Source organism: Prinia subflava, chromosome 4 (genome assembly GCF_021018805.1).
Source record: "Prinia subflava isolate CZ2003 ecotype Zambia chromosome 4, Cam_Psub_1.2, whole genome shotgun sequence".
NCBI classification, from domain to species: Eukaryota; Metazoa; Chordata; class Aves; order Passeriformes; family Cisticolidae; genus Prinia; species Prinia subflava.
This window is the reverse complement of record NC_086250.1, coordinates 62,382,182-62,406,767: the sequence shown is the minus strand read 5'-3', so window position 1 is coordinate 62,406,767 and position 24,586 is coordinate 62,382,182. Positions and strand designations below refer to the sequence as shown.

The following is a 24,586-nucleotide window of genomic DNA, read 5'->3' as shown; positions in this document are numbered from 1 at the left end:
TAAACACGAGAGATCTTTAGAGAATATGGCCCCTGACCTAAAAATCTGTTTCAAATCCTGACACTCAAGAAATCTATTTATCTAGTTGTTCCATAGAAAATGGAAAACTTCCTTTGTGTCTCACATTTTTCCCTTGGTCTCTTGAATCCATACCAACACACGGGCTGCAGGATTGCCCTGGACGGGTATTGGAGATGCAGCTTTTCCAGGCTTCAGGATATGCTGCTGTTATGCAAGGGTTCAAGTGTGCAAGGATATCAAAAAATCGTCTGATTTCTGGAAGTTTAGAAGATGTAAGATGACCCTTTCTTACCTGCTTGTGGATGCCCTTGCATGTCCCCCAGACTTCTACAAAACAAACAAACAACTGAAAATGGTGTTTGATCACTGCTCTGCTGACTCCTTCTGTCCCATTCTCCAAATGCCAGAGCACCTGCTCTCCTTCTTTGTCCCCAGCTTGCTTCCTGCCCTCAAGTGAAAGAGGCAGCAGCTCCATCTACTTTGCTACTCAGCTCAAGTCACTTTAGTCAGTCCAGATTCAAGCAAAAGGATAAGTTTTGAAGTCCCTACATAATATTATTGAATTACTCCACCTTGTGATGCCTGAGTTCTTTTATGATGTCCCCAAGTAGATCATTTTAAACTTAACCCCCACCAAAGACTTCTATATGTGCAATTATGCAGCTGCTGGGTGTGAGTAAAGCCTCTGCCCCAGTGGTTTTTAGTGTATTTTGGGGTGTAGCAGGTGTTGTGCAATTTCTGTGCATTAATCTCTTACTGAGACTCCACTTGGTTGTTAGTACAGCCCGAGGCATTCTGGCAGCAGCAAGGCTCACCCTCCACTGCAGAGCCAGAAAAGGAACAAGTATTTATCTGCATTTCATGTCCAACCACAGGTAAACAGACGCAAGGCCCAGATGTTGTTGTGCAATTACATATTTTAAGGCTGTTAGTGCCAAATTTATTAATCCTACCACAGATAAGATTTGTGGACTGGTACATCAAACCTACTGCAGTCTCTGAGGTTTTTAGAAGTGGAATGGATGCTCAGGGTATGGTATTAAAACTGCAGCCCTGCTAAATTCACGTGGAGTTTTATAGTCACTAAAATGTAGCTGTAGTTTAAATTGATGCCTGAGCTCAATAAGTTTGAAACAAAGACTGCTTTCCATTTTTCCTGCTACAATATATGACAGTCAACAGCTTTTTATTACCAGTATTCAACAGATGAGTTCATTTTTAACTGGATAAAATCAGATTACAATAAACTCTCTTAATTTTGTCATTAAAGGAGGTAAATTATGACAAGCAAGATTACAAACTTCCTCACATTTAGGTTCCAGTCCAAGTTCACATGCAGGCCTACAAAATCCTCCTAAAAGAAGGGCTTGTACTCTGCTCCCTGAGGTACTTGTATCCCATGGGAAGTTTGTAGGGTTGAGCAATGAGGCAGGCAGACTCCATTTCACCTCAAGGAGCAGCCCTGTTCAGCTCAAACATTCTGAGACCAGAGAAAAAGCTAAAAAAGAAAACAAACCAAAACAAAGAAATTTACACCTCTTGCTAGTCGAGTTCCTAAAGATGAATCACAACATATTTGCAAATTCTGTTAAAAAAAAAGTCTCCAGTATAACTATCTCTCTTAATTGTGCATTCAGGTAGGTATGAAATAATATTATAATTTTCATTTGCTTTGTTATGCAGGTCCAGGCTTCATTTGTAATGTGTAAATGAAAAGTGTTTGCTGTATGTTTGTTAACTTTCATGCAATCTGGTCTTAATCTGTAAACTAAGAACTAACAGCACTGAGCTGTGCAGGACTATGGAAAGAAAGTAGTCATTAGAGTGCACGAGGTCTTTCAGGATTCTAATTGCCAAAAGATTGTTTTCCTCTTTAAGGATGATTAACTACAACACAGAGCTTAGTTTCCAGACATGGTCTCCTTAACAGAACAGCTAAATTAACTGTAGGTATTTATTCTAGAAAAATGTACCTCCTTGTTTCACAACATCTGACAATACTCTGTTACTACTCAAATAAAAAAAGTTATCTCAGGTCTTTTTGTCATTATAAAGTGTTATCAACTGAAAAATGTGAATATAAAGAGTAGATAGGCACTAAGAAGTTATGCATTAGAATATCCATTTTATAGGCATCCTGATCCCCAGAATTACTTTGTTGGGTTATAGGCAACAATTTCAAAAGCTATAGGCAAAAACTACAAAAAAACCCACCCCACATATTAAAGTAGCTAAGAAAAGGAGATAGTTAAAATTCTTCTACTGGTGCCCAGGCTCTGACCAGCTACCATTTTGTTAGAGCTCAGTGCCTTGACCATCAAGTAAAGTCTGCAAATTAGGCACTACAACCCACAAATCTAAGGATGTGTTTCAGTTTCAGTTTCTGAAACTCATCACAAAAACAACTTAGCCTGGCCCCCCTGACTCCTGAGAGGGCAGAACTGTGTCTATGTTTTATAGGCTGGCTGGTGGTGATGGTACCTTCTTATCACGCAGGCAATATTTTGACAAGTAAATACAGCTCAGAAGAAAATCCCACCTCTGAGGGTTTGTCCCCAGGTAAGATACAGGGAGCTGGCAGGGGCCAGCAGCCACTCCTTGTTCTCTGCACAGCCACAGTGGCACTAGAAGAAATTAGTTAGGTTAGTCTTTGGACTAGGATTTTTGATTCAGTATATACTGGATAAAAATAAAAGAAGAAAATTGAAGTTAGAATTGTTCACTGAATTAGATCCTATGAGCAATGAGCAATACATTTTGGCTACCATCCAAAATCTGTTCTAATCACAAAAGCACTTATTTGTAACCATCTCTGAAACTCACATTTGGCTTGTCTTATGAAGGCCTAGGCTAGTAATATATATTTTGTATGCTCTTGAAGTAGCTAGATGAAAAGCTAGAATGTCCTTTCAAGAGAATTACTCAGGTTAATAACTTCTTTCCCAAGTAAACTCATCAGGAACACTTATTCTGATTTAGCCATGAAGCTGTATAGCATTTAAAATTGCATAAAAGAGCTGTGTTTCCTGTATCATCAGTATAGAAGTATAATGCAATGTTACTGACTCATAAAAATGACTGGTTATAAATATAATTTTCTTTCCTTTGACTCCTCTTGGGCACAATATTTAATGCAGTTTTTTTTTAATTAGTTGGAAATTTCACATTATGCTTTTGAGATTGCACTCTACCAACAAACAGTCAAAATATGGGAATATATTGAAGTTTAGAATTATTAAAGTTACACCAACAACATGAAATGCTTCAAGAACATGTGTTAGTCTTCCTGTCTGATCTGATAGGACAAAATGTCATTTTCAAGATAGCTGTTATCAAAGATATTTCTGTTTAAATAGACCAAAGCACAACTTGAAGTCTACATAGAAACTGTAGGTAGGATTGGATTCTAGCTTTGATGTCAGTACCACAGTAATTAATCTTGCTTGAGCCATGAACACATAATAGCTAAAATCCCAACTTTTATATCACAGATTAAGCTGAATCTTAGTCTGCAAGGGCCCTCCTGCAGCTCTGGGATGTGCCCTGCAATTGCAACATGACACTAAGCATAATGCAAGGTCCTGAATGAAGATCTGGAGTTTAATCCTGGATATCCATTACATCTGCATGATATGGCACAAAAGCCATGGCAAACCTCTGCTCTTGTGGAGGGCAGTTGGAGAAGAGGGCAGGATACTTTAGAGCCCCTAAAGAAGGAGATGATCCCTATGTTGAAGCAATTGACCCACGTGTGTAGCAATCCTGGTTTTAACTTTATCAAATGCTAACATAAAACAAGCTAGATATTGTACTCCGTACCTCCTACTGGAAGCTGTCCTCTAACTTCACACTTCTCTTGTGAGAAGCCTACAGACTTCAAGTCTGCAGTCCTGGCATCTTTAATACATTCTAGTATTTACTTCCAAGTGTATTCACACAATGCAATTATATATCAGAATTGATTCTGCTTGAATAAAAAGCTAAAATTCCTTTGATCTTTTATAACAGAATGCTCTATTCCACTGGTCTTCTTGTAAAACCTTTCATATAAATTCATTTCATTTGATCATGGATGCTCAGACCTTTATGTGGTATTTGAGTTTCATCACTGTCTTGTGTAAAGGCAAAAGCAGTATTTCCTTTACTACATGGAAATACATCAAATGATAAACATATTACACAATTACTTTTTTGATACTGATGCTAGTTGTTCATGATTACCTTTTTTAATGTACGTAAGTCTTGCTTTCTCCATTTTTAACTAGTGAAGCTTTTCTCCCTTTTATCTTAAGTTTCTAGTTTTGCAAAAGAATAAGGTGCTGAAGAAGACCCTGACAATTACTAGAAATAACAGAAAGCAAGAGTCTAGGAAAAGAACATCTACAATCTTAAGCAACCTGTCTGAAAAAGGCAAGAAATGAGAGGGACTTTCTCTGTCTGCAGCATAGACCAAAATTTACTGAAAGCTATAAATCAAAATTTTAGAGTATGAAAGTAAGCTAGCAACCACTTGAATGAGTTATAGCCATGTGAACAAAGCTACAGCTTAAGGATTTATCACATTTACTTCATCTCATTAAATCAAATATTCTTTTACCTGACTGAAAGTCTTTTTATTTCATTAACACTGGCCGCTAAATCCTATTTTGCAAGTGTTTGCACTCCCATAGGACTTGCTGTCTTTCCTCTACCTCACTTCCTAATGGCAATTCCACTTATTTTCTTTGAAGCAGTGTAGGATCAAAATCTCAAAGGACCTGAAAAGTGCTTAATGTGGCACAAAAGGTCATTGCAATGTAAAAAAGGACCATTTAAGGATCTTAGAGTTGTGAAAGCTACCAGATAACCTGTCCAAGTGCTTAAACCCATGTTTGGGATTGGATTTTTAGAAGACCTCAGTAGATGGTAACCCAGTGAGAACAAATAAGTAATGACATAAGCCTGCCTTTCTGTACATATGTATTTGTTTCCCTTGAACAGTGTTTTAAGCACAAGCCCCTTCTCTTTGTTGTGATTCTATTGTGATCCTATCTTGCAGCTATGTTCTATGCAGCCTACTACACTGTTTTGCCTCCTTCAGAAATCATGCAAAACATATCCCAGGACAGGACTGAAGGATAGCTCAGTGACTGATAAAATGTGTGCTTTAAAGAATTTAAACCAAGGGTGTGGTGACAGTAGTAGAAAAGATCATAGTCCTAAACACAATGCAGAAAAAGTGACGTAATGCCAGAGATGGACTTAATGACCTGTAGCAGGAAATGTAAAACACCAAGAAAAAATGTGTGTACTAACTTTTGTTATATTTCATATATGATCTATGTATTTCTAATCTGCCACCTAATTTAGTTTCTGTATCTGATTTTTCTGTACAGCTGAGCAGATACTCACCATAGTACGAAAAAGGAATAATCTTCAATTTATTACCTATGTTAGATTTATTTGTAAATTACCATCATAATAACACTCTGTTGTCTAGGTTTTTCTTTTTCTCTAAGTATTGAGTAAATTCACTTACATGTAATTGATAATAATGCACAAGACTAGTTGAGATCCTTTGAATCATACACAGAACAGTGACCATGCTGAAGGCATGAAAAACTGTAGCACATTTCAGCAGTGCTGCTGTTTTATATGTAGTCTCACAGATCAAACCCACTTGTCTGTAGCAGAGTTCAGAATATTGAAGTGATAGGATGCTGCTCAGTGCTGTTCATTACACAGGGCACTGTTGTATGTTCCCATCCCTAACAGAAATGTGTGGAATGTAAGGGACACACTGAGGCCACTGAGGATTCCTCATGGTTTTACTCTGTAACCACTCACACCTTCGCCACATACAGCACCCTACTGTGAAAATTATCATTACACCCAACCGAACCCAGTTTTTAATCAAAACCAATTTTTTTCCAGCCACATAAATAGAAGAACTCAATTTGAAAACCCTGTCCTAGAAGCAAAAAGGAAGCTACAGCAGCATAACATGCCCAACGCAGAAGTTGGAACAAAGCCTATGCAGGCCCAAGGTTTCCGAGGTACAGTACTATGTCAGCTATCTTAAGTTAAGATGATAGATCCTGCTCTCCTGTTTATGTGATGGTGATTTTGTCATAGTCTGGTTAAAATAGTACTGCTGCCAATGCTCAAAAGGTTATCGCCTGTATCTTAGAAATTTTCTCCCTTAAATGTCCTAATTCCAATAATTGCAGGACTCACTAGCCAACTAAAACTTTCAGAGGTGCAGAGAAAAAACAGAAAAGTTGAATGTAGCGTTTCCTAAAGTCTAAGAAACTAAAGGCACAGTAAGACTCCCAAAGTAATTTTCTAAATAAAATCATAAGTTCTGTTCTGGGAATGTACGACTCTCTCTTGAGCACCCGAGGTTGGCAACACTGAAATACTTAATTGTACTTTCTCTAAATTACTCTTAATTGATGTTTGGTATGTTTCTAAGCTAGCTCATCTAGCAAGCATCAATTAAGTTAAAAGCCTCAAGCACGGTGTTATAGGAGTTTACAAGAACGCAGCCACTCGATAACATAAAAATTAATGCGCTCAAAAGGATCTGTATAAGCAGCAAACAGTACTGGTACAGAAAAAAGAACTTTAATGTGAGGTTATAGTCAGAGAATGAGGCTTGTTCTCCTTTGTAACAGTAGAAAGCTCCTCATCAACCTTACCCAGGCCCAAATTTGCCCGCCTGCGCCCCGCTCCCAGGAGGTCCCGCAGCGTGAGCGACCTGTCGCAGTGCCGGCGCGACGCCGCCGGGGCCCACGGGCGGTACGGTACGTCCCAGGCAGCCCCGGGGCCAGCTGGGGCACCAACTGCACGTTCCTTCCCCAACCTCCCTCACCGAGGGCAGCACGGGCCCCCCGGCACCCACACTGCACCCCCAGGCACGCGGAGAGGGGACACCGAGTTTGCACAGCAGTCGCGTGTGTCACTTGTCGGGTGCCTGAGCCCCGTGTGTCTGGAGAGAAAGGCTTGTCTACTGTTTACCTCCTCTTGGCAACAAATGGAGAGAGACAGTCACAGGGGATATTTCCCTCGTTGTGGTTGGGAAGGAAATGATGAAGAATGTATTACTTTGTAGACAAAGCTGAATTTATGGGTTAGGAAAGAGGTTTTTAAATTACCTCACAGATCATTTTTATTGTTGTAATTATTTCAGCTATACAATATCCACTTCTAAATGGATTTCTAATACCAAAGGAAATCTATATCTTTTCATTTATGGCTGATCTGCCATAGATAAAAAATACGTTTTTAGCTTTGTATTAGTACAAGAACCCACAAATATTTTTCCTGGAATGCCTGCACTCTTTATTTTCTTGCCTTTGATACACTGCCACTTGGTGCCAGCTGATATTATCTTCAGTCCCTGCTATGTTATGACTCGATCAGAACTTTTGTCTTTCTTGTTTGTGTTGACTGATGTAGAAAAACCACTCTTCACCCGCGATGCATCACAGCTGAAGGGGACTTTCCTCAGCACAACCCTTAAGAAAAGCAACATGGGTTTTGGATTTACCATCATTGGTGGGGACGAGCCGGATGAATTTCTCCAGGTGAAGAGTGTAATTCCTGATGGGCCTGCAGCACAAGATGGGAAAATGGAAACAGGTAATTATGAAGGTTCCTCTGTTCTTTTATATGAAAAATAGAATGAGAAATAGATTTCTCAGTCTCACTCTCTCCATGAGTGCATACATTTTCCACACGACTTTCTGTGTTAATATGTAGAAAAGGTAAGTTTCTTGGTAATAAATTTCTTGCTAATAAATGCCAGGTAGCTTATTTTTCCCATTTCACAATATTTTAAGAGAGAAAAGATCTCTGCATTTCCCTACATAAAAATGGTTTATGGTTTGTAGGCTGTTTATTCAAGGGAAGTATACATGAAAAGAAAAGAGATAGAGAGCACAGACTACTAAGTGCAAATTTATTTCTTTAGAAAGGATGGTGTTGCAAAATAATCAGTTGAGTCTGATCCAATACTGTTCTCATTAGAACCATCACAACAAGAGTTTTCAGTGTGGCATATGGACACATAGGCATTTGTGTCCTATTAAAAAAGAATCTGTGAAAACTCATGAAATAAAAGAAACTTCTTCTGAAGATACTGAAAGCTGATCTGAGAATCTGGATCACTACAACCAACATTTTCATGTTCACGGATTGATAAATATTGCAAACCACTATCTGAAAGGTCACAACATGTATGGATGGATGTAACTTGTATGTATGGATGAAACTTTTTTGGAGGAAGATGAATTCAATTTCCAAGCAGTTGTCATCTTCTTTAGGAAAAGACAGACAATAATAGAGTTATTTCAGTTGGCAGGGACCTTCAGTCACTAGCCCCCTGTTTAAAATAAGGCTAACTTTGTGCTTGGATCAGGTTTCTCAGGGTCTTGAGAAAATTTCATAAGACACAGATTCCACAGCCTCTGTGGACTCCTGCCCCAGTATTTCTCAACTCTCATGGTAAAGACTTTTGCCCAGAATTTGTGGATGCCTCATCCCTGAAAGTGTTGAAGACCAGGTTGGACAGGGCCCTAGGCAACCTGGTCTAGTGGGTAGCAAGGGAAGTAGAGGATCTTGAAAGCTCCTTTCAACACAAACCATTCTATTGTTCTGTGATTTTTGTTCTTTAGGTCCAGTTGGGCTTTCCATGGGTACAGCTGGTACTGGAGTCCTGTGTTTCTGTGTTTGTGCAGCCCTGTCACTCTGTACTATCTCTCCCCAGCATGATTTATCCCATGTGCATAAATTATCCTTCTATTTCTCACCAAGACATTGAAATAAAGAAACATTAGTTTGGGATATTTGTTGCCTCTGTAGAAAACCCATTTCATGGTGGCCAGAGTCACTATGAAGACAATTTTCTAAACTTTCATAACATACTTTCATAACATATCATTGTGGATGGATCACAACAGCAGAGAAAGATCCTTTCAGTGTGTTACAGTGCAGGGAGCAGACACAGAAACACATGCAGGCACAAATGATGCTAGTGGAATAGTCTGAAGTGAATTTTCTGGAAATTTCATTTTATCCTTCTTTTATTGTAGTCATGTTCATATGTCAAAATAAATCACCCTGGATTCTAGTTTATTTTGTAGGACTCTCTAGGACTCGCCAAGTAGGAAGTGTAAAGGTTGTGAAAAGTATTATTAAAAAAAAAACCAGGATTTGCTTCAAAGCTAATGTTATAGCCAGCATGATGTTTCTCATGCCAAATAGATAAACAGAAAAACTATATGAAGAAATGAAATGTTAGAAAGAAGTAGAATATAGCTTTTTGGCACTGATTTTACAAAAAACATCAATCTAACAGCTTTTTTATTCTCAGTTCTTGTTGCTATTTTAACTTAAAGCAATTTAGTTCCCAAAGTAAATTAACTGATTAGATGAACAAAGGATACAACATACTTCCTGAAGTTCAGAAGATTGCAGTGACATAAACTTCATTTTTCCCTAATATTTTCATACTATCTAATACATGGCATGAGAGATTTTCCTTTTTTGTCATGGTTTAGCATTCTCAGATGCAGAACTAAATATAGTTATCTGCTAATCCCTCTGAAGTGTGGGTTGGTTATTAGTGAACTTGGTCATATGGAGTTACTTTCTCAGGAAAACAAGGTATCGTTGCAACTTACTTGAATTTTTATGCTGAAATTGAATATGGGTTTCATAGTACTGTTGATGGTCATTATTGTAGTCATGGATTGTGATGAGAACATGTACAAAAAATGTTCTTTAAAATGCATAGAAATAGTATTGGTTTTTTCCTCAGGTAATTAATTCAACTATATCAGGAATGCAAACCAGAAATGTACATTCAAATATGTAATCACTCTACAATTATGTGACCCCAAAACATAAAATTAGATCTCAGAACAAATTTTGGCCTCAAATGTCTTCATTTTTAAGAAGAGTGACAGATTCTGATGTAAAGTAATTGGAGAATCTCAACTAATGATTGTGCCATCTAACATGGTTTCTATGAATAAAGTAATTTCTGAATATGTTAATGGTAAACTGAAAAAATATATTTAAGGCCAGAATGCTTATAAAAGCACTGTTCAACCAAGTGCTTGTATTTCCTGATATCAAGTCCTTTTCAAATTTCCTGATTTTGAATTTCTCTCTCTATTGAACTATTTTACAATATAATCAACAGAAGATATGAAAGCCTCCCAGGGTCCATCAATAGCTTTTTGTTCATAAACCTGTTAAAATTTTATGTTGGAAAACGACTTGAAATTACATCTGTTTCTTTTTGTTTGTTAGTTAGGGATCATTGGGTAATAAATAGAGCTTTTAAAATAGGTTTTATTTATTCTTTTGATACAAACTGTGTGTCATTGTTCAATTTATGTGCACTCCAGCTATGATCAGAGTCATGGGAAGCTTTGGTTAATGATCAAATATCAGGTTGTGGCAGTAGGGCATCACAGTAGAAAGTGTGAGGGCAGTAACAATGATCTGTGAAGCAGCCTGAGTGTGAGGGGTAATCACAGCACTGCTGCCCCCAGCTCTAATGTGATTCTGGACCCTGTCCCTTGCAAAGCTGATACTATTTTTTGGCCAAGTAGTTATCGAAATCTTCATACTTCAGACCTGCCTCAGATTTGGGGAAAATACAAAGAAAAGGCATTATTTCATTTATCTTACCTAAACTTTGGCCACAAGCTGAAGACCCCAAAGCTGTGCTTCAAGCTAACTGTTAAAGAAACAAGCTCATAGAAAACTACGATTGTAACTTTGGTTTAGTTCTCCACCCAAAATCTAATATAGGGGTCAGATACAAATGCTGTTCAAAGAGGGAGTCTATGTAAGTCATTGTCACCCTTTAATATGATCATAACAAAGCAGTTTGACCTGAAGGTTTCAAAATGGAGCAATTTTGGATTTCATCCTTTGGAACATAGAGCCATAGAATGATTTGGGTAGGAAATGATCAAGACCATCCAGTCCCACCTCCCATACCAGATACCGGTGAACATTCCACTAAACCAGCTGGAACTCCAGCGTGTGACCACACAGCTTGATGTCATCGTTGAGGGTACACTCAGTCCCTGTGTCCCAATCACCAGCTAAGATGTTAAATGGTGCCTGTCCCAGTGCTGACTCCTGAGGAGCACTGCTGACAGCCTGGAAGCCACTGGGAGCACAGGAGCAGCTGCCTGACCGTGACGTGGCATTGCTGTGAAACAAAGCAGTGAGGCAAACCGAATGCACTGAGATGCAACAAGAGATATCTGAGGTCCTGAAAAGCTACCAGAACCACTTGGTGCCCAGTGTTGAGCACTAAGACGTGTTTATATTTGTCCTAGACCCACAATAAACCTCACAAGCAGACTCAGAGGAATCACATCTCAGTGGATGAGTCAAAAACAACCAAAATTGCATTCCTGATCCCATTTGCCAGATGTTTCAGAATTCGTAGGGGCTATTATGTCCTCATCTAAATCTAGCATCTGTGCACTAATGGTTGTTAATAATCCTGAAAATGCCTTTCTAAGACAAGTTTCAGCATTTGGAGCTCAATCAAGCTGCTGGATATAAAGATTACACTCCACAGTGTCTGTGTCTATCTCAGGACAGCCTGAGAGCTGATACCACATTCTTTCCTGGGAGAAAGATTCTTTTCTTCGTCTTGTCTGAAGCCTCATGCAGCCAGCAGAAAACTCTCTGTATTTACGATGCCCCTGAATTTGATTAAAATGGTGAGTGAACATCACTGGTAAAAGACTGCATCTACATGAAAAGATTTTTGTACAGTGAGTGATTTTGACTGACTGCTGTTCTAAGGCAAACAAAGATTTAGGCCCACGGCTGAGTCAGATAAAAGCTCGAGCAGCAAAGGCAAAAACTCTCCTACAATTCTCAAGGTTATTCAATGGACTGGATAAACTGAAACACTCCCACATAATCAAGCTCGAGGAAAGATTCTCACTCTCTGCATTTCAGCAAGCTCCATTTCCTTTGGTCAAAGTTTCCAGGAAACAGCTCAAAGGCATGGTGCAAAAGTGGTTCTTGGAGTCTGGTGATGACCCTTCTGACTGATGAATATCTTTGGTCACTGCAGGTTGAACTTTCCAGAAACATAAATCTGTGGGGAAATATCATAGCTCAACAGTGTGAATCAAGAAAGGGGAAATACGTTCTTTAATTTCATCTGCCAGGCATGTACTTGGCCAGCTTTAAGATGCTAAATCATCTGTAAACAATGCAAACTTGGGCTTTTTTAGATGCTGTTCTCTCAGGAAGGGTAGTTTTTCTATATGAGTTGATCTGTTATAGAGGTAGAAATTCATAAATTAAAGATAAGGTTCAGGTAATAGATATATTTCTCTACAATACAGATGTCTACACCTGCCATATAAGCAGACATCTCTTACTTTTGTATGACTGTAATAGGATGAAGCCTAGAGAAAAAAGCTAGAGATTGGTCCCACATCTACATCTCAGAATTTTTACTGCTCTTTAGAGACCTCCAAAGGGAATGAGCTGTTAGAAATGCTGGAAGGAGTGACCCATGGCCTTGCTTTTGTCCATGGACATGCCATCAAGACCCATAACAATCTTCTGCATATGATGAATTTTTCAAGAAGCTGAGGTTACTTTAAATGTAAGAAAATTGGAGAAACCACATGTGTTGATCTACAAAACCATAAATGTCATTATTTAAGTGAATAAGAGCAAACCCAAAGCCATTATCAGGCAGTTGACCCTACATGTCACTAGGCTTAGGAAATAATTATCTCGTTTCATTAATGCATATTTTTTCACAGTAAGGCTAATATCTTACAACCTTTATAGAAAGTGGAGTACTCAAGACAGAAGGAATTGGGGATATCTGCAAAAGGATGCATTTTTATAAGTTCAAACGGATGCTTAATTCTGTTCCCTGTCTATCCACTGTCAGATCATGTGAACAAACCATCACCTCACCTAATGTGAGCTCAGCTGAGATGCAAGATGTCTAGTTTGAGCAACAGAAAAGATGAACTATGTATGCACAAAGAATTCCTTCAATACAAAGAAGCAAATATGTAAAAATTAAAATCTCTGGTTTGGCAGTCATCTGGAAATGTTAACACTTTCAGAACATCACTCAGTGGATCATGACCACACATGACACATGACACCACAGTACCTATACTCTTTTTCAAGCAGGTCATGACTTTCTGAAGTGCTATCAGTCAAAACCCAACTGGATAATCTCTTTTGCAACATTCCCTTCCCTTGGTAGCCAACTGTTTAACACAGTTGCCATCTCAAGAGGTGCACTGACCAGGAGCTGGTCACATACATGTAGGGCTTGATTTCAACAGTACCTGAAGCTGGCTGAAATTTTTTTATCTCACCTGCTTGACATCTTCTCATCCCTTGGCTCCAGAAAAACTGGCCTCAAAAAGTTAAGGCATGGTGTTAGGAAAGTGAGAAGCTGTGCTACTAGCTGGACTGCTGAGGAAGGACGATCTTTTCATTGGTCTTATGCATCTCCTGGCTAAAACACTCCTTTAAATATATACCAAGGCCTCATGAAGTGTCAGCCTTGCAGCTGCAAGCTGATGCCAGGTGAGGAGGGACTGTGAGAGTGAAGCAGTATAAAACCAGCAGCATAAAATATGTAAAACTAGCTTGTATTATCTGCTTTTCTTACTACCCCTGCTTTATTTGGAAGCTAGGATGTTTCATCTGATGTTTTAGTCTAGCTGAGACTGCACATCTCTCTCTGTCTCCATATGTTGCTGATCATCCCATGGTGTTCAGAGAAAGAAAATTAACTGTTTGGAAAGTAGCTAACAGCAATAACAAAAATTACTTCAGGCATCATGGAGAATGATTTTTCCCACCCACGTTAGGCCAGTCAGTGTGAATTTGTGTTATATTTACTGCTTGTATTCCAGCATCCTGCAGGCTGATGATGAAATGGTGCAAAGCAGAGCAGAAGCTCTATATTTGCATCAGGTACAACCAAAACCTATGTCTTGTTTGTGAGACTTACAAACATTAACTCTTTGTCAAAACCTCAGCCTGGTTTTGCAGTGCCAGTCTTCTTTCATTTCACAAGTTATTTTGGCTTTTTAAATCAAGGAGATTGTGAGGGTCTGGAGACTGAAACCACAACGTGAGTGCTGTGGTCTTTGCACCAGACATGAGGACAGAGTTAACAGATGTCCTGATAGTTCATAGCTGAGACAAACTGATATAACCTTTTTTTCCTTTTTGCAGTACACAGTATCCCATTTAATTTATTCCACTTTACATTTCCCACCATAAAAACTTGCACGTCATATAACTAATGCCAAAACTATGCAAGACGTGTAGAGTTAAACTTAACCCTGTTTTAACAATCTATCAATATTGTTAGTCCTCAAAGTTTTATCCTGAGTCTCTATGTAACCAGAATTCTTTAAAACAAAACTCTTGATTATTTTTTGTTGTTTAAAGGGGACTAAATCTGAATCTTATCCTAAATTTTACAGGATAAATCTTCTGTTCCTCTGTCACAGAGGAAAGTTCCGAAGTATGACCACGTTATATTTAAGGGGTTTCAAACACAAGACAAAGGAAAAATGCCAGTTTTACTGTTTATTTGATATCATATATTAAGGCTCAATTTAGCTCGGGAAAGGGATATGACTTGTGATTTTAAATGTGTGACAGTAAAACCAATACTTGTATCTTAGGAATATTAACAGCAATTAAGAGATTCTTTTTCAACCCCCTGTTCTTTCAAATTTTGAGGCAGGCAATTCATTGAGCTCTGTATGTAAATAGAAAGACAAGAAAGGAGTACTTAGGTTGTTAGAAATTTTTAGTACTTGTGCCGCTTTTTTTCTAAGATCAGTTTTCCATTATATTTTTTATGTTTCTATGGCTTTTAGATAAGTTGGTACAGTGGTCACATTAACGTCTAAATTTTTCTTTATGTTGACCAAAGGACTAGTAAAGGTGTCTACTTTTGTCACAAGGTTACTGAATTTTAATCTCCATGAGGTTCTTATTTTAGTGTTTTCTTCATATTTTCCTTCTTTTGATATTCACTATATTGTGAGGTACTCATTGAATGATAGCCAGGACAGAGATAAGCCTAGACTAAAAAAAGTACCCATTTTTTGTATACCACACACTATTACTGTCTACATCTGAGGTCTTTGGGTGCACCTTGTCAGATTTTTCAGTTGGCAGTGTGATATTCAACATCCTTGTGTTCTGTCTGAATTGCAAAAAATCCACGTGTCACTCTCTGTTCTGCCTGATAGGGATTTAGAGCTTGAGTCTGTGCTGCCCCTCTGAGCTACTGAGCATTCGTTAAGTAGTGCCCACAAATAGACATTCCTCAAGCTTTGAAGAGAGCTTTTGATTCTTTTTAGCCCTGTCATTTGTCTATTCCCTTGAAGTCTTCAATTAAAATTACTGATGCAAGCTGAAAGAGCAATTGTAGCAGAGCATCTAAATTGAATTTCAAAATGCTTCTGAAAATGGACAGTGTGTTGTTTAAGTCACAGGAACAATTACAAAAAAAATTCTTAGGAACTTCTTGTCTCCACATCACATGCTGTCTCACTTGATGAGACGATTCTGGGCTTGTATTATTAGTACAAATGGAACTCAGTGTTCTCTGACTCCATATCCTGGGGTTTAGGATATCCTCCATATCCCAAAGTCTGCCACAATGTGGAAATTTTGGGAATCTTCTGTCTCCCATTTTACTCTTAGTAAACCACCTTAACTGGAGGTGGTTCAAAGCAGGACACTAAGGAAAATAGATTCCCAAGAAGGGCGGCAGTAGGGAGGAAAGGGGAGATACCTGAGACTCCCAATATGTGTGTGCAATTCAGTTGTGCAAACGTCGGTGTCCAGTGCCATTAGAAGTTCCAGGGATCCCGCCTAGCCTCCTCCTGCTTTTCCAGGCAACACTCTCTTGTGTCCTGTGTGGTACCTGCAAGTCACATACAAATATCTCAAATGACAAAGGCTGTTGCAAATGACATTAGACACCTCCTTAAGCAGCCTCATTCCTCCTTCAACAAGGAATGTGTCAACAGACTTCTTTGGTTTTCTTTATCATCTATTAGAGCAAGCAGTGTTTGATTGATTAATTACTGTAATAATAATCCTTTTCTGACAATTTTAAGGATGTTTGTTTCCCCTAGCCTAGTTCAAAACTTGCATTAGTGGTTTTATGAATACTTTAAAAAAGCAACAACAAACCCTTTTAAATTAATAGCTTTAATTCTCTCTCATTTACTTGTTCAAACAACAACATCATAAGGAGTTTGATGATTGAGTTTATCCCCTCGTATACTGGGGATTATAAATTCATTTTCATCTCCAGCACTTACAATATTTTGCTTCTTATATTATTGGTACCCGTAAAGAATATGACAATATCGGGACTGAATATTGTATATGTAGCTTGTTTTCCTTCCTATGGTGACTTTTCTTCAAAATTCATTTTGAAGTGAGTCACTCATTTTTTTCAAGTCCACATATTACATGGAAAAGCAGGAGGAATCCAAAAAGAACAGCAATCTTTCATTTTGCTTTGATAAAATCCATATTTATACACAGGAAAAAACTCACAATACTCATGGTTTATGGCACTTGCCTCATTTGAAAGAACTTTGCATTTGTTGAGACTATATTTTGATCTGTGGTTATCAGTCCCAAGAATGATAATATGTGCTTGTTACTTGAAACAGCAAAATACAGGACATGTAAATAGGTGAAATTCTGGGTTACTAAGAGTGCCACATGATCTTCTGTAGGAGAGAGTATATGAGCAGGCCTGCTTATATGTGCTAAGATTTTTCTAATATTTAAGCCATTAGAACAACCCTTCCAGCAGCAACTATAAAAAGCTGAAGATGTTTGATTAGAGATGGCTGAGGTCTGAACATGCCCAGCCATGCCAGGTTCCACATGTACAGCACTTAACTGTCCTTTATTCAGCTGTTACACCTTTGACCAGATTCTCTCTGCAGTTATGTTTTTGTTTAACCCAGAAAGCAATGGGGAAGTAATTTGATGGGAAGAGAGGAAATAATGGAAATATGATCTTTGATAATACAAAAATCCTATCTCTTATGGACAAATGCAACACAAGCCATAAACACAAGGCATACACACCCTGTTCAACCTAAGACACCACCCTCGGTCTCTTTTAGAAAGGAGTAAATGGAGATATTCTGGTGCTCAAAGGTGCTCTATCTTTAGCAGAAAATGAGATCATACACAAATCAAGAAATATGGTAAAGCAAAATGTGAAAGAGTAAAGGTGAAAAAGCAAAGAGACTATTTGGACACAAATTATTCAAGTATGTGCAGTCTCATATTCCTATTAATGCAAGGTCTGACTCCATGGAAAAATGGCCACAAAGGGCAAAAGCTTAGACAAGGGTACTAAAACTATGTCATACGCATTTTAGTATGCAAAATACAAAGGCAGAAAAAATGTTAAATTATTTATTCTGGTCACTATCACATCCAAATACACCTTTATCCAATTTGGGTGTTCATATTGAAATAAACACTTGTTTTGTGTATGAAAGTTCTAATAAGTCCATAAATTCATTCTTCGGTCTGAACTTCATCATGCGAAATCTGCAGATTCTGCCAGGACATTTAACATAGACCAGGAGATGACAAATACATTGTCATAATCCTCACATTTATTAGGACAGTTTTTGTAATTTTTGCAAGTTTCCACTTGAGTAAGCAGCATGCACTGAACTCAGTGGCTGCCAAAAATGCTGCAGTTGCAGAAATTACTTATTTTCTATCAAATGTAATTAACATTTATCTCGCATGATTTGGCTATTTGTATGAACAGACAAAAATATACTTTGAAAATAATAGTCATCATCTTCTCATGTATTATTTCATTCAATAAATAATGACTTTTTGTTTCTTAAGAAAAAATAGATTGATGTATATTCACCTCTTCCTCCACATTTGTGCAAGCAAATACAATCTGTACCTATATTGAAATCTTAGAGTTCAAAACTTCACTCATTTTTTGCCTTTAGTCATTTTTGAGAACAAATTTTAAATTTTTTGAGAATTTAAGAAAAAATAAGGTAATTAATTTTAAGAAACAATTTCTGCTGTACATTTAGAATGGCAAATATCTGTCTTCACAGTTAGAAAATATTTGACTTGAGTAAATTAATTTACATCCATGTACCTGAATTTCCCCATCCAAAAGGAGAAACAGTCATTTTAGAACTTAAAGTCCAATAATTATTGAAGTTAGCAGTTCCCATCATAACTGCTAAAAACATAAGAGAAGAGAAGCCTAATGGATTTCAGCTTAAGATGTTAAGGCCAAATGTCAAAGTCCAATTGTTCAATGTATATTAAAAGAGAAATCTGTGCTCAGTCGCTCATGGATCAGTATTTTTGTCAGTGCTCTGAGTTTTATCATTTGATGCATGGGATGAAGTAAAACTATCCAGAGTTTCGTTAGAGATAAAAAAAACATTTCCAGGCATATAAATCATATTTGAGGAGCTTTGTGAACTTTTAACTAATGGGCAGTTACAGAGACATTCGAGGCAATTTTGTTAGAAGTTCACTTCTAAATCTTTCACTGTCTGTTGCCAGAATCAGGATATTAGCACAGATGCACCTTTCATCTGACCCCGTTTAGCTGCTCACACAGCCTTTATAAGAAGAGCAAAGTTTATTCCAGCACTTATGCAACTTCTTGTTTGTAATTGATGATTCTGACATTTAAAAAATAGCCTGTTTGTAAAGACCTGTAATGAAAGTTTCTCAATGACATAAGGAGCACTTTTCTAATCAGGAGGCAGGCATGAAGTGAATCCTCACAGAAAGTGAGAAGCCCCTGAAAAAATTCCTCCAGCCTTTTCTCTCTGCCCCACAAAATCTTCTCTCCTCCAGCAGTCGGGTAAGTGTGATGTTGTGTCTGAGGTGGTGGATGGAGGTGGAGCTGAGGTCCCTGCTGCTCCCAAAGGCTCTGTGTGTGCAGCCCTGGGAGCTGCCTGGGCACCCCTGGCTCCTCCCCAGCTCCTCCTTCAGCAGGTACCACAGGGAAGCAGTGCCACGGTGGTAGAGCCAGCGTGTCCTAAACACTGCCCTGCTGCCATGCCCATGGAAGTGAGGGCTGTGTACAGGAGACAAATTTAGACAAATTCTTGGTGTCTGGAGCTTTGGTGTTTTGCCAGGCTTTGGCTGTCAGCCTCAGGGGGTGACTGCCTGGTGGAGAGGGGAGAAAGGGGTCACCAGAGGCTGGGTGCAGAACAGGGAGAAAACTGGCTGGACTAGAATATGCTGGAGCTGAAGATGACATAATTTGTTTTTGTTCTGCAGAGAGGCAGAGAGAAAAGGCAGTAATTTTATGCTAGAAATGGCTGGAGAGTGGGTGTTTCTATGCATGTGTGAGTATGTAGGAGGCAGGAGGGGGAGGGCAAGGTTCTAAGGAAAAGAAGAGAGGAGCTCTGCAAGAAAGGTCTGAGAGCACTGATGTGAGTACAGATCTTTTAAACACTGGCAGTTTCACTTCTTTTGATGTATTGCTTTCTTCTTTAGCTCCAAATGGAAGTAAATTAAAATTCTTTGTATTAAACTAATCTCTTCTGCATTAAAATCAGCATCATTGTACGCAGTATTTACTGAGACTCTCTCTGCCATACTGAGCATCACCTGTAGTACTGCTGGGGAAAAGTCAGATAATACTGGACACCCTATATTGATCAGTGTTCTTTGAGAATTTCTTCATAGGCTAAAAGTCAGTCATGAAGCATGTAGGGTTATGCTGCTGCTCTGTTATTTGTGATCGCTTCTATTCCACTTTTGCATAAGCAAAATAGCAAGTCTTAGTAAGCAAAGGCTATCAGCAGTTCATGATTATTGGCCTGAAATCCTGCCTGTGAATCCTGCAAACCCATCAGTTTTGAAGAAGCTGTCAGAGCTAAGCCTGTAACATGGTGAAGGGATGAAAGAGCACTGAAAAAATTGTTTGTTTTGTACTAGGGTGATTGAAAAATATATCAGAAAGAGGTGGGAAACTGGCAAATGCAGAAATTGAGGTAATGATGAGAACCTGACAGTGTTTTCTGGTAAGGGGGAAGTGGAGAAACATCATTGCATGGGACTGAAAAACACACCAGATGTGTGGGGCAGCATTAATCATACCCTACTCACTAGCATGTTACCAGGATTATTCTCCTGATATCGGGCAGAGCCTCAGCCAATGCTCTTGGTACTTGTTTTGTTTATTGGAGTCTGGTTGAATTTCTTGAACTGAAAACTCCACAGAAGTTTGTGTGCCACACAGCAGCCTGGTGTGCTCAGGCAGGTTTTCCTCAGGCAGCTGAAGAGGAGCACATCCACCCACAGCAAAGACACTGCCTCCTGTCAGCCCTGGTCACTGCCACTGGAAACCAGGGTGTATTTAACCTAATTTGATTGACAAGTGGGATTGAGGGGAGATTCCCCTGTCAAATTCCACAGAAAAGTCATGCAACACAGCAGTGCTACACGTGGCATGAAAATATTGGTCACATTTATGTGTTTATACTTTTAATGTCACTGTAGAAGTTTGTTTTATTTTAATGGGAGAGAGTTGTTCTAACACAGATGGGAGAAGTTGAAAGCACTCATATCATCTCTGGTCATTTTCTAGACAGGTCACAATGGCAGCATCATTACTCAGTTCAATAAAACTTCCCTTTTTTAGCAGATTTTTTTTTAATCTCTTTAGTCTGTCTCGTTCCAATTATTTTCTGCATATTGGACAAGAGTATATTTTTTTAGACCAAACTTAGTTGCATCAAAAGAAAACGCCATTGACTATTATATAAGAGATTCGAGTGGTTCTAGCACAGTTGAAAAAGTAGTTCTGAATTGTTTGGGGAAATAGGGATAATAAAAAGAATTGTACTTGAGCAATTTTTTATGCCAAAAATTCCACTCCAGCCCAGGTACTGAGCTGATGGATTTTTATTTTAAACTGTGCGGTTTTGTAAATACTATCTTTCAATAGTCTGTTCAGTTCTGAAAGCAGGACTGTGATATTTTAATCATTTTGTTTGCTACAAGAATAATGAATTCGTCTTTGCTAGGGCATAATACTTGTAATCTCACGTCAGCTGGAAGTAATATTTTTCCAAAAATGTTGGGGGATATTAAAAAAATCAAATTGAAAATATTATGAGTTGAAGAACATTCCGTGAAAAAAAAAATCACAATACTTCTAATTTTAGAGGGCTTTTTAATTTACCTGTTCCAGAAAAATTGCCACAGACTGAGAAAATCTTCTACCCAACCCCAAGCTAGATGTGATCAGCCTGGTCCCACATATATAGGATTTCATCTTTTCCACATAAAAATATAACCACACTTAGATGTTAGTCTCATTTTGCATGTGTGTGTCAGAGTCAGGTGCTAATTTTTTTCTCCAGTATGAATTCTGTGTTAAACATGCTTTACCACAGGCTGACAGAAAAAGACAGACTTTCCCTGGTTTGGGTTTCCAGCTAAGTTGTGCAGTAGTGGCAGTGGCTACAGCAAGCTACATCAGGCTGGCTCTTTCTCTCTCTTTTATTCTCTCTCTCCCTCTGTCTCTCACATAACTGGAAAACACAGCCATGGGAAACAGCCAGGCAAAGTATGGGAAAAAGAAGGGGCTAGAACAAAGACCCTAGAGCAAAGAATAAAATACAAAGTGTGATCTCAGTACAGACTATATCAAAATCTGTTTGCATAATGCAAACACAATCGAGACAATGTAGAGAATCTTTAATCTGTCATTTTCAGAAAAATTTAGAGTATATAATAGAATTCATAGAAGACACTTGAAACAACCTCTATCAGAAAGTCAGTGTGTTTAGTCAGTGTCTACAGCCATCCCGTGGCAGTGCAAGCAGCCCTGTCCAGTTGAAAAGCAGAGTGATGCATGATACCTGTACAGAGTAATTGTATCCACTTCAAAAGACTGCAGCAAGATTTTTACTCTTTCTTGCAGTGACAGCAAGTTCTTCTCCCAAATAAAAGAAATTACACGAGATACGACTTTTTTGTGACCTCTGCAATTGCAGGATTTAGGGACAGGCTAAATGTCAAACCTACTCCTTCAGAGTAATTTAAAATTCTCATGCACCATAGCCTTACTATTTTATTGCTATTAGTGATGGAGTTAGATATTCTTTTATATCCCATTTTATCTGTAAAAGAGAAAAATCACATTAAGCTCATATAATTTTCATTCCTTTTTCTTTCTTTTCTTTGCACTTCAGACAATTTAATGCAATAGTATTATCCTTCCATTAGATAAAGGCACACCTTGTATTTTTGTGTCTGAACTAGTCAGTGCATCTGTCTTTTAATTTGGGAGAGTGAGAGGTTTGAGGAAATTGCAGAATGCTCATGTAACTAATTTCTCTTTTAATGGCAACAGTTTTTAATCTCTTTCACATCTTGTTGGTATCTAAGCACATCTGGGTCTTACTTAGGTATTCTAAATCCTTGTTATGCCTCAAGAGCATCCTTCCCAAAAGGATTCTATCTGTGCAAATGAAAAAGAGGAATATATTATCATTCATCTTAAACAGTCTTGCTTTTGCAGATTAACTTTAACTACACAAAAATAACCATACAGACAAGTATTCATTCTACTTATCATGGCTGGGGGGAGGGCAGGCAAGAGTCCTTCAACAGAAGAAATGCAGAGTGGGTAAGAGAGAGTTGAGAAAATATTTAGTTCTAACCCAAAATAGAACCTGCATAGACTCCAGTGGAACAGAAACACATCTGTTATGTGCAAACATAACATGTTTGTTATGTGCAAAGTTCCTCCCTGTGTGTGCAGAAGGGTTGCCATTGGACCTGAACCTCATTTGTGCTATTACTCATTTTAATGATGATTTTTTTTTAATGACAGCACAAAGCCATTAAAAGCTTTGGAGAGCATGCTCTTTGGAAGATTATCTATGGACTGGCAAGGACTGTGCAAATACAGAAATGCCTTTCAGCTGCCTTGGCCAGCATGGGGGACAGTAGGCACTGTCAGAGGGATTTGTCTCACAATTTCTTCACATCATTATATTTCTCCTTCCATTGCTGCTACTATTGGTTTTTTTCTCTATTTCCATCACTTAATTGACACTATCAGTGCCAGTATTCCCTTGTGCTAGGCTGGCTTTGAAGGATCTCTGGGGCTCTTTCTGAGAGCAGCAGCTGAAGCTGGACATGTGGGCAGGTGCTCTCTGTTCCCTCGGGGTGAAGGTTGTGCTGTGCCTTCAAGCCCAGGTGAACAGAGCTGGAAGAAAATGTGCCACCTCTGTTTATCAGCAGCTCTGCACCAGAGGAACAGCTCTGCCTGCTGCTCTGTAGATTCCAGATTACCTCAGAATTCAAAACATGCTCTCCAGTTTTTAGAGTAGATGGACAACTTATTCTCCTTCTAAATCAGTACTGTTTTTGAAGCTAGCTGAAGATATATGAATAAGTGTGAAAATATGCATACCTTTGTTTTCCAAAGGTACCTTTCAGATGAGTTCTACTAGGTGGAACTGTGGTATTCAGCATTTAGTTTGCAGCTCATTGCAATAAATCTGGGAGGACAGTGAAGTCAGAGAAGGAAAATGTGGTCACTGCTAATATCAAAGGTGCTGTCCTCTCTTTTTATGGTGTCTGTCACATAACAAATAAGCAGGCTGAGAAGCATTCACACTAGTTATCCTGAACATATTGAATAATTCATAGCAGTAGTGTTAGAAATTGTGCTATAGGGACATTAACAACATTGTATTGATTTTTTTTTTCATAAATCCCTTCTACAGTCCCAGTTAATCAGAATACTTCTTGCCATGGGAGTTCTCTTACAATAGTTTTGCCATCAGAGATACAAATATACATACTTTTGGAGGGATAGTGAAAAGATTGGATAGTTGCAATCTGAATAAAAAATATAACTATAGAAGTCTTCAGAATTTGTTTCTTCACAGTGTTTAATTGTAATTCCACTTACTCATTTACACTGAAAGCCTTGAAAATGTTTCAAAAGCAGTTTACAGTACTACAGGCTCACTAGACATTTAATACATTGATCGATTGGTTCATCTTTATGCATGTAAAATTTCTCAAGGCTAAACAATTTGGGGATTCATTGCTGAGAACAGCTAAAGGACTGTCAGTTTCAGCAATTCATTCTTCTAAATATTAATTGAAAACACAACATATCAACTATTAATGGAATAAAATTAGGGACAAAACATATTTTGTACATTTAGTACATTTTTATCAATTATTGTAAAAGCTTGTTCTATTTTGTGAATTGGTTTATTGTTCTTTATTTTTTATTGTACTGAACTGGTCTAAAGTCTCTTGGATGTATCATCATAAAATCTATGAAATCAAAATGCACTAGGTCAAACAAACAGTGAATTCATTCAACCAGCAATGCTTAACTCTGCTGTTATGACAATATTATTTGTGGTGCTGTCTCTCTTGTTAGTGTCAGCAGCCCCATCTTTGGATTGAGTGATTCACAAAGACAATCCTGAGGGTATTT

General features: G+C 38.3%; 1 protein-coding gene across 13 annotated transcripts in view; it reads left to right on the top strand.

The window, feature by feature from the left end:
• MAGI2 (membrane associated guanylate kinase, WW and PDZ domain containing 2) overlaps positions 1-24,586 on the top strand; it is a 703,046-nt gene that overhangs the window by 545,894 nt on the left and 132,566 nt on the right. For 9 of the 13 annotated variants that reach the window (XM_063396965.1, XM_063396960.1, XM_063396962.1 and 6 more), the window contains exons 8-10: positions 5,935-6,056; positions 6,678-6,806; positions 7,462-7,644. In XM_063396965.1, coding sequence (XP_063253035.1) covers positions 5,935-6,056; positions 6,678-6,806; positions 7,462-7,644 — 434 coding nt within the window. The remainder of the gene's footprint in view (positions 1-5,934; positions 6,057-6,677; positions 6,807-7,461; positions 7,645-24,586) is intronic. The other 4 variants (XM_063396964.1, XM_063396963.1, XM_063396971.1 and 1 more) reach the window with 2 other exon arrangements.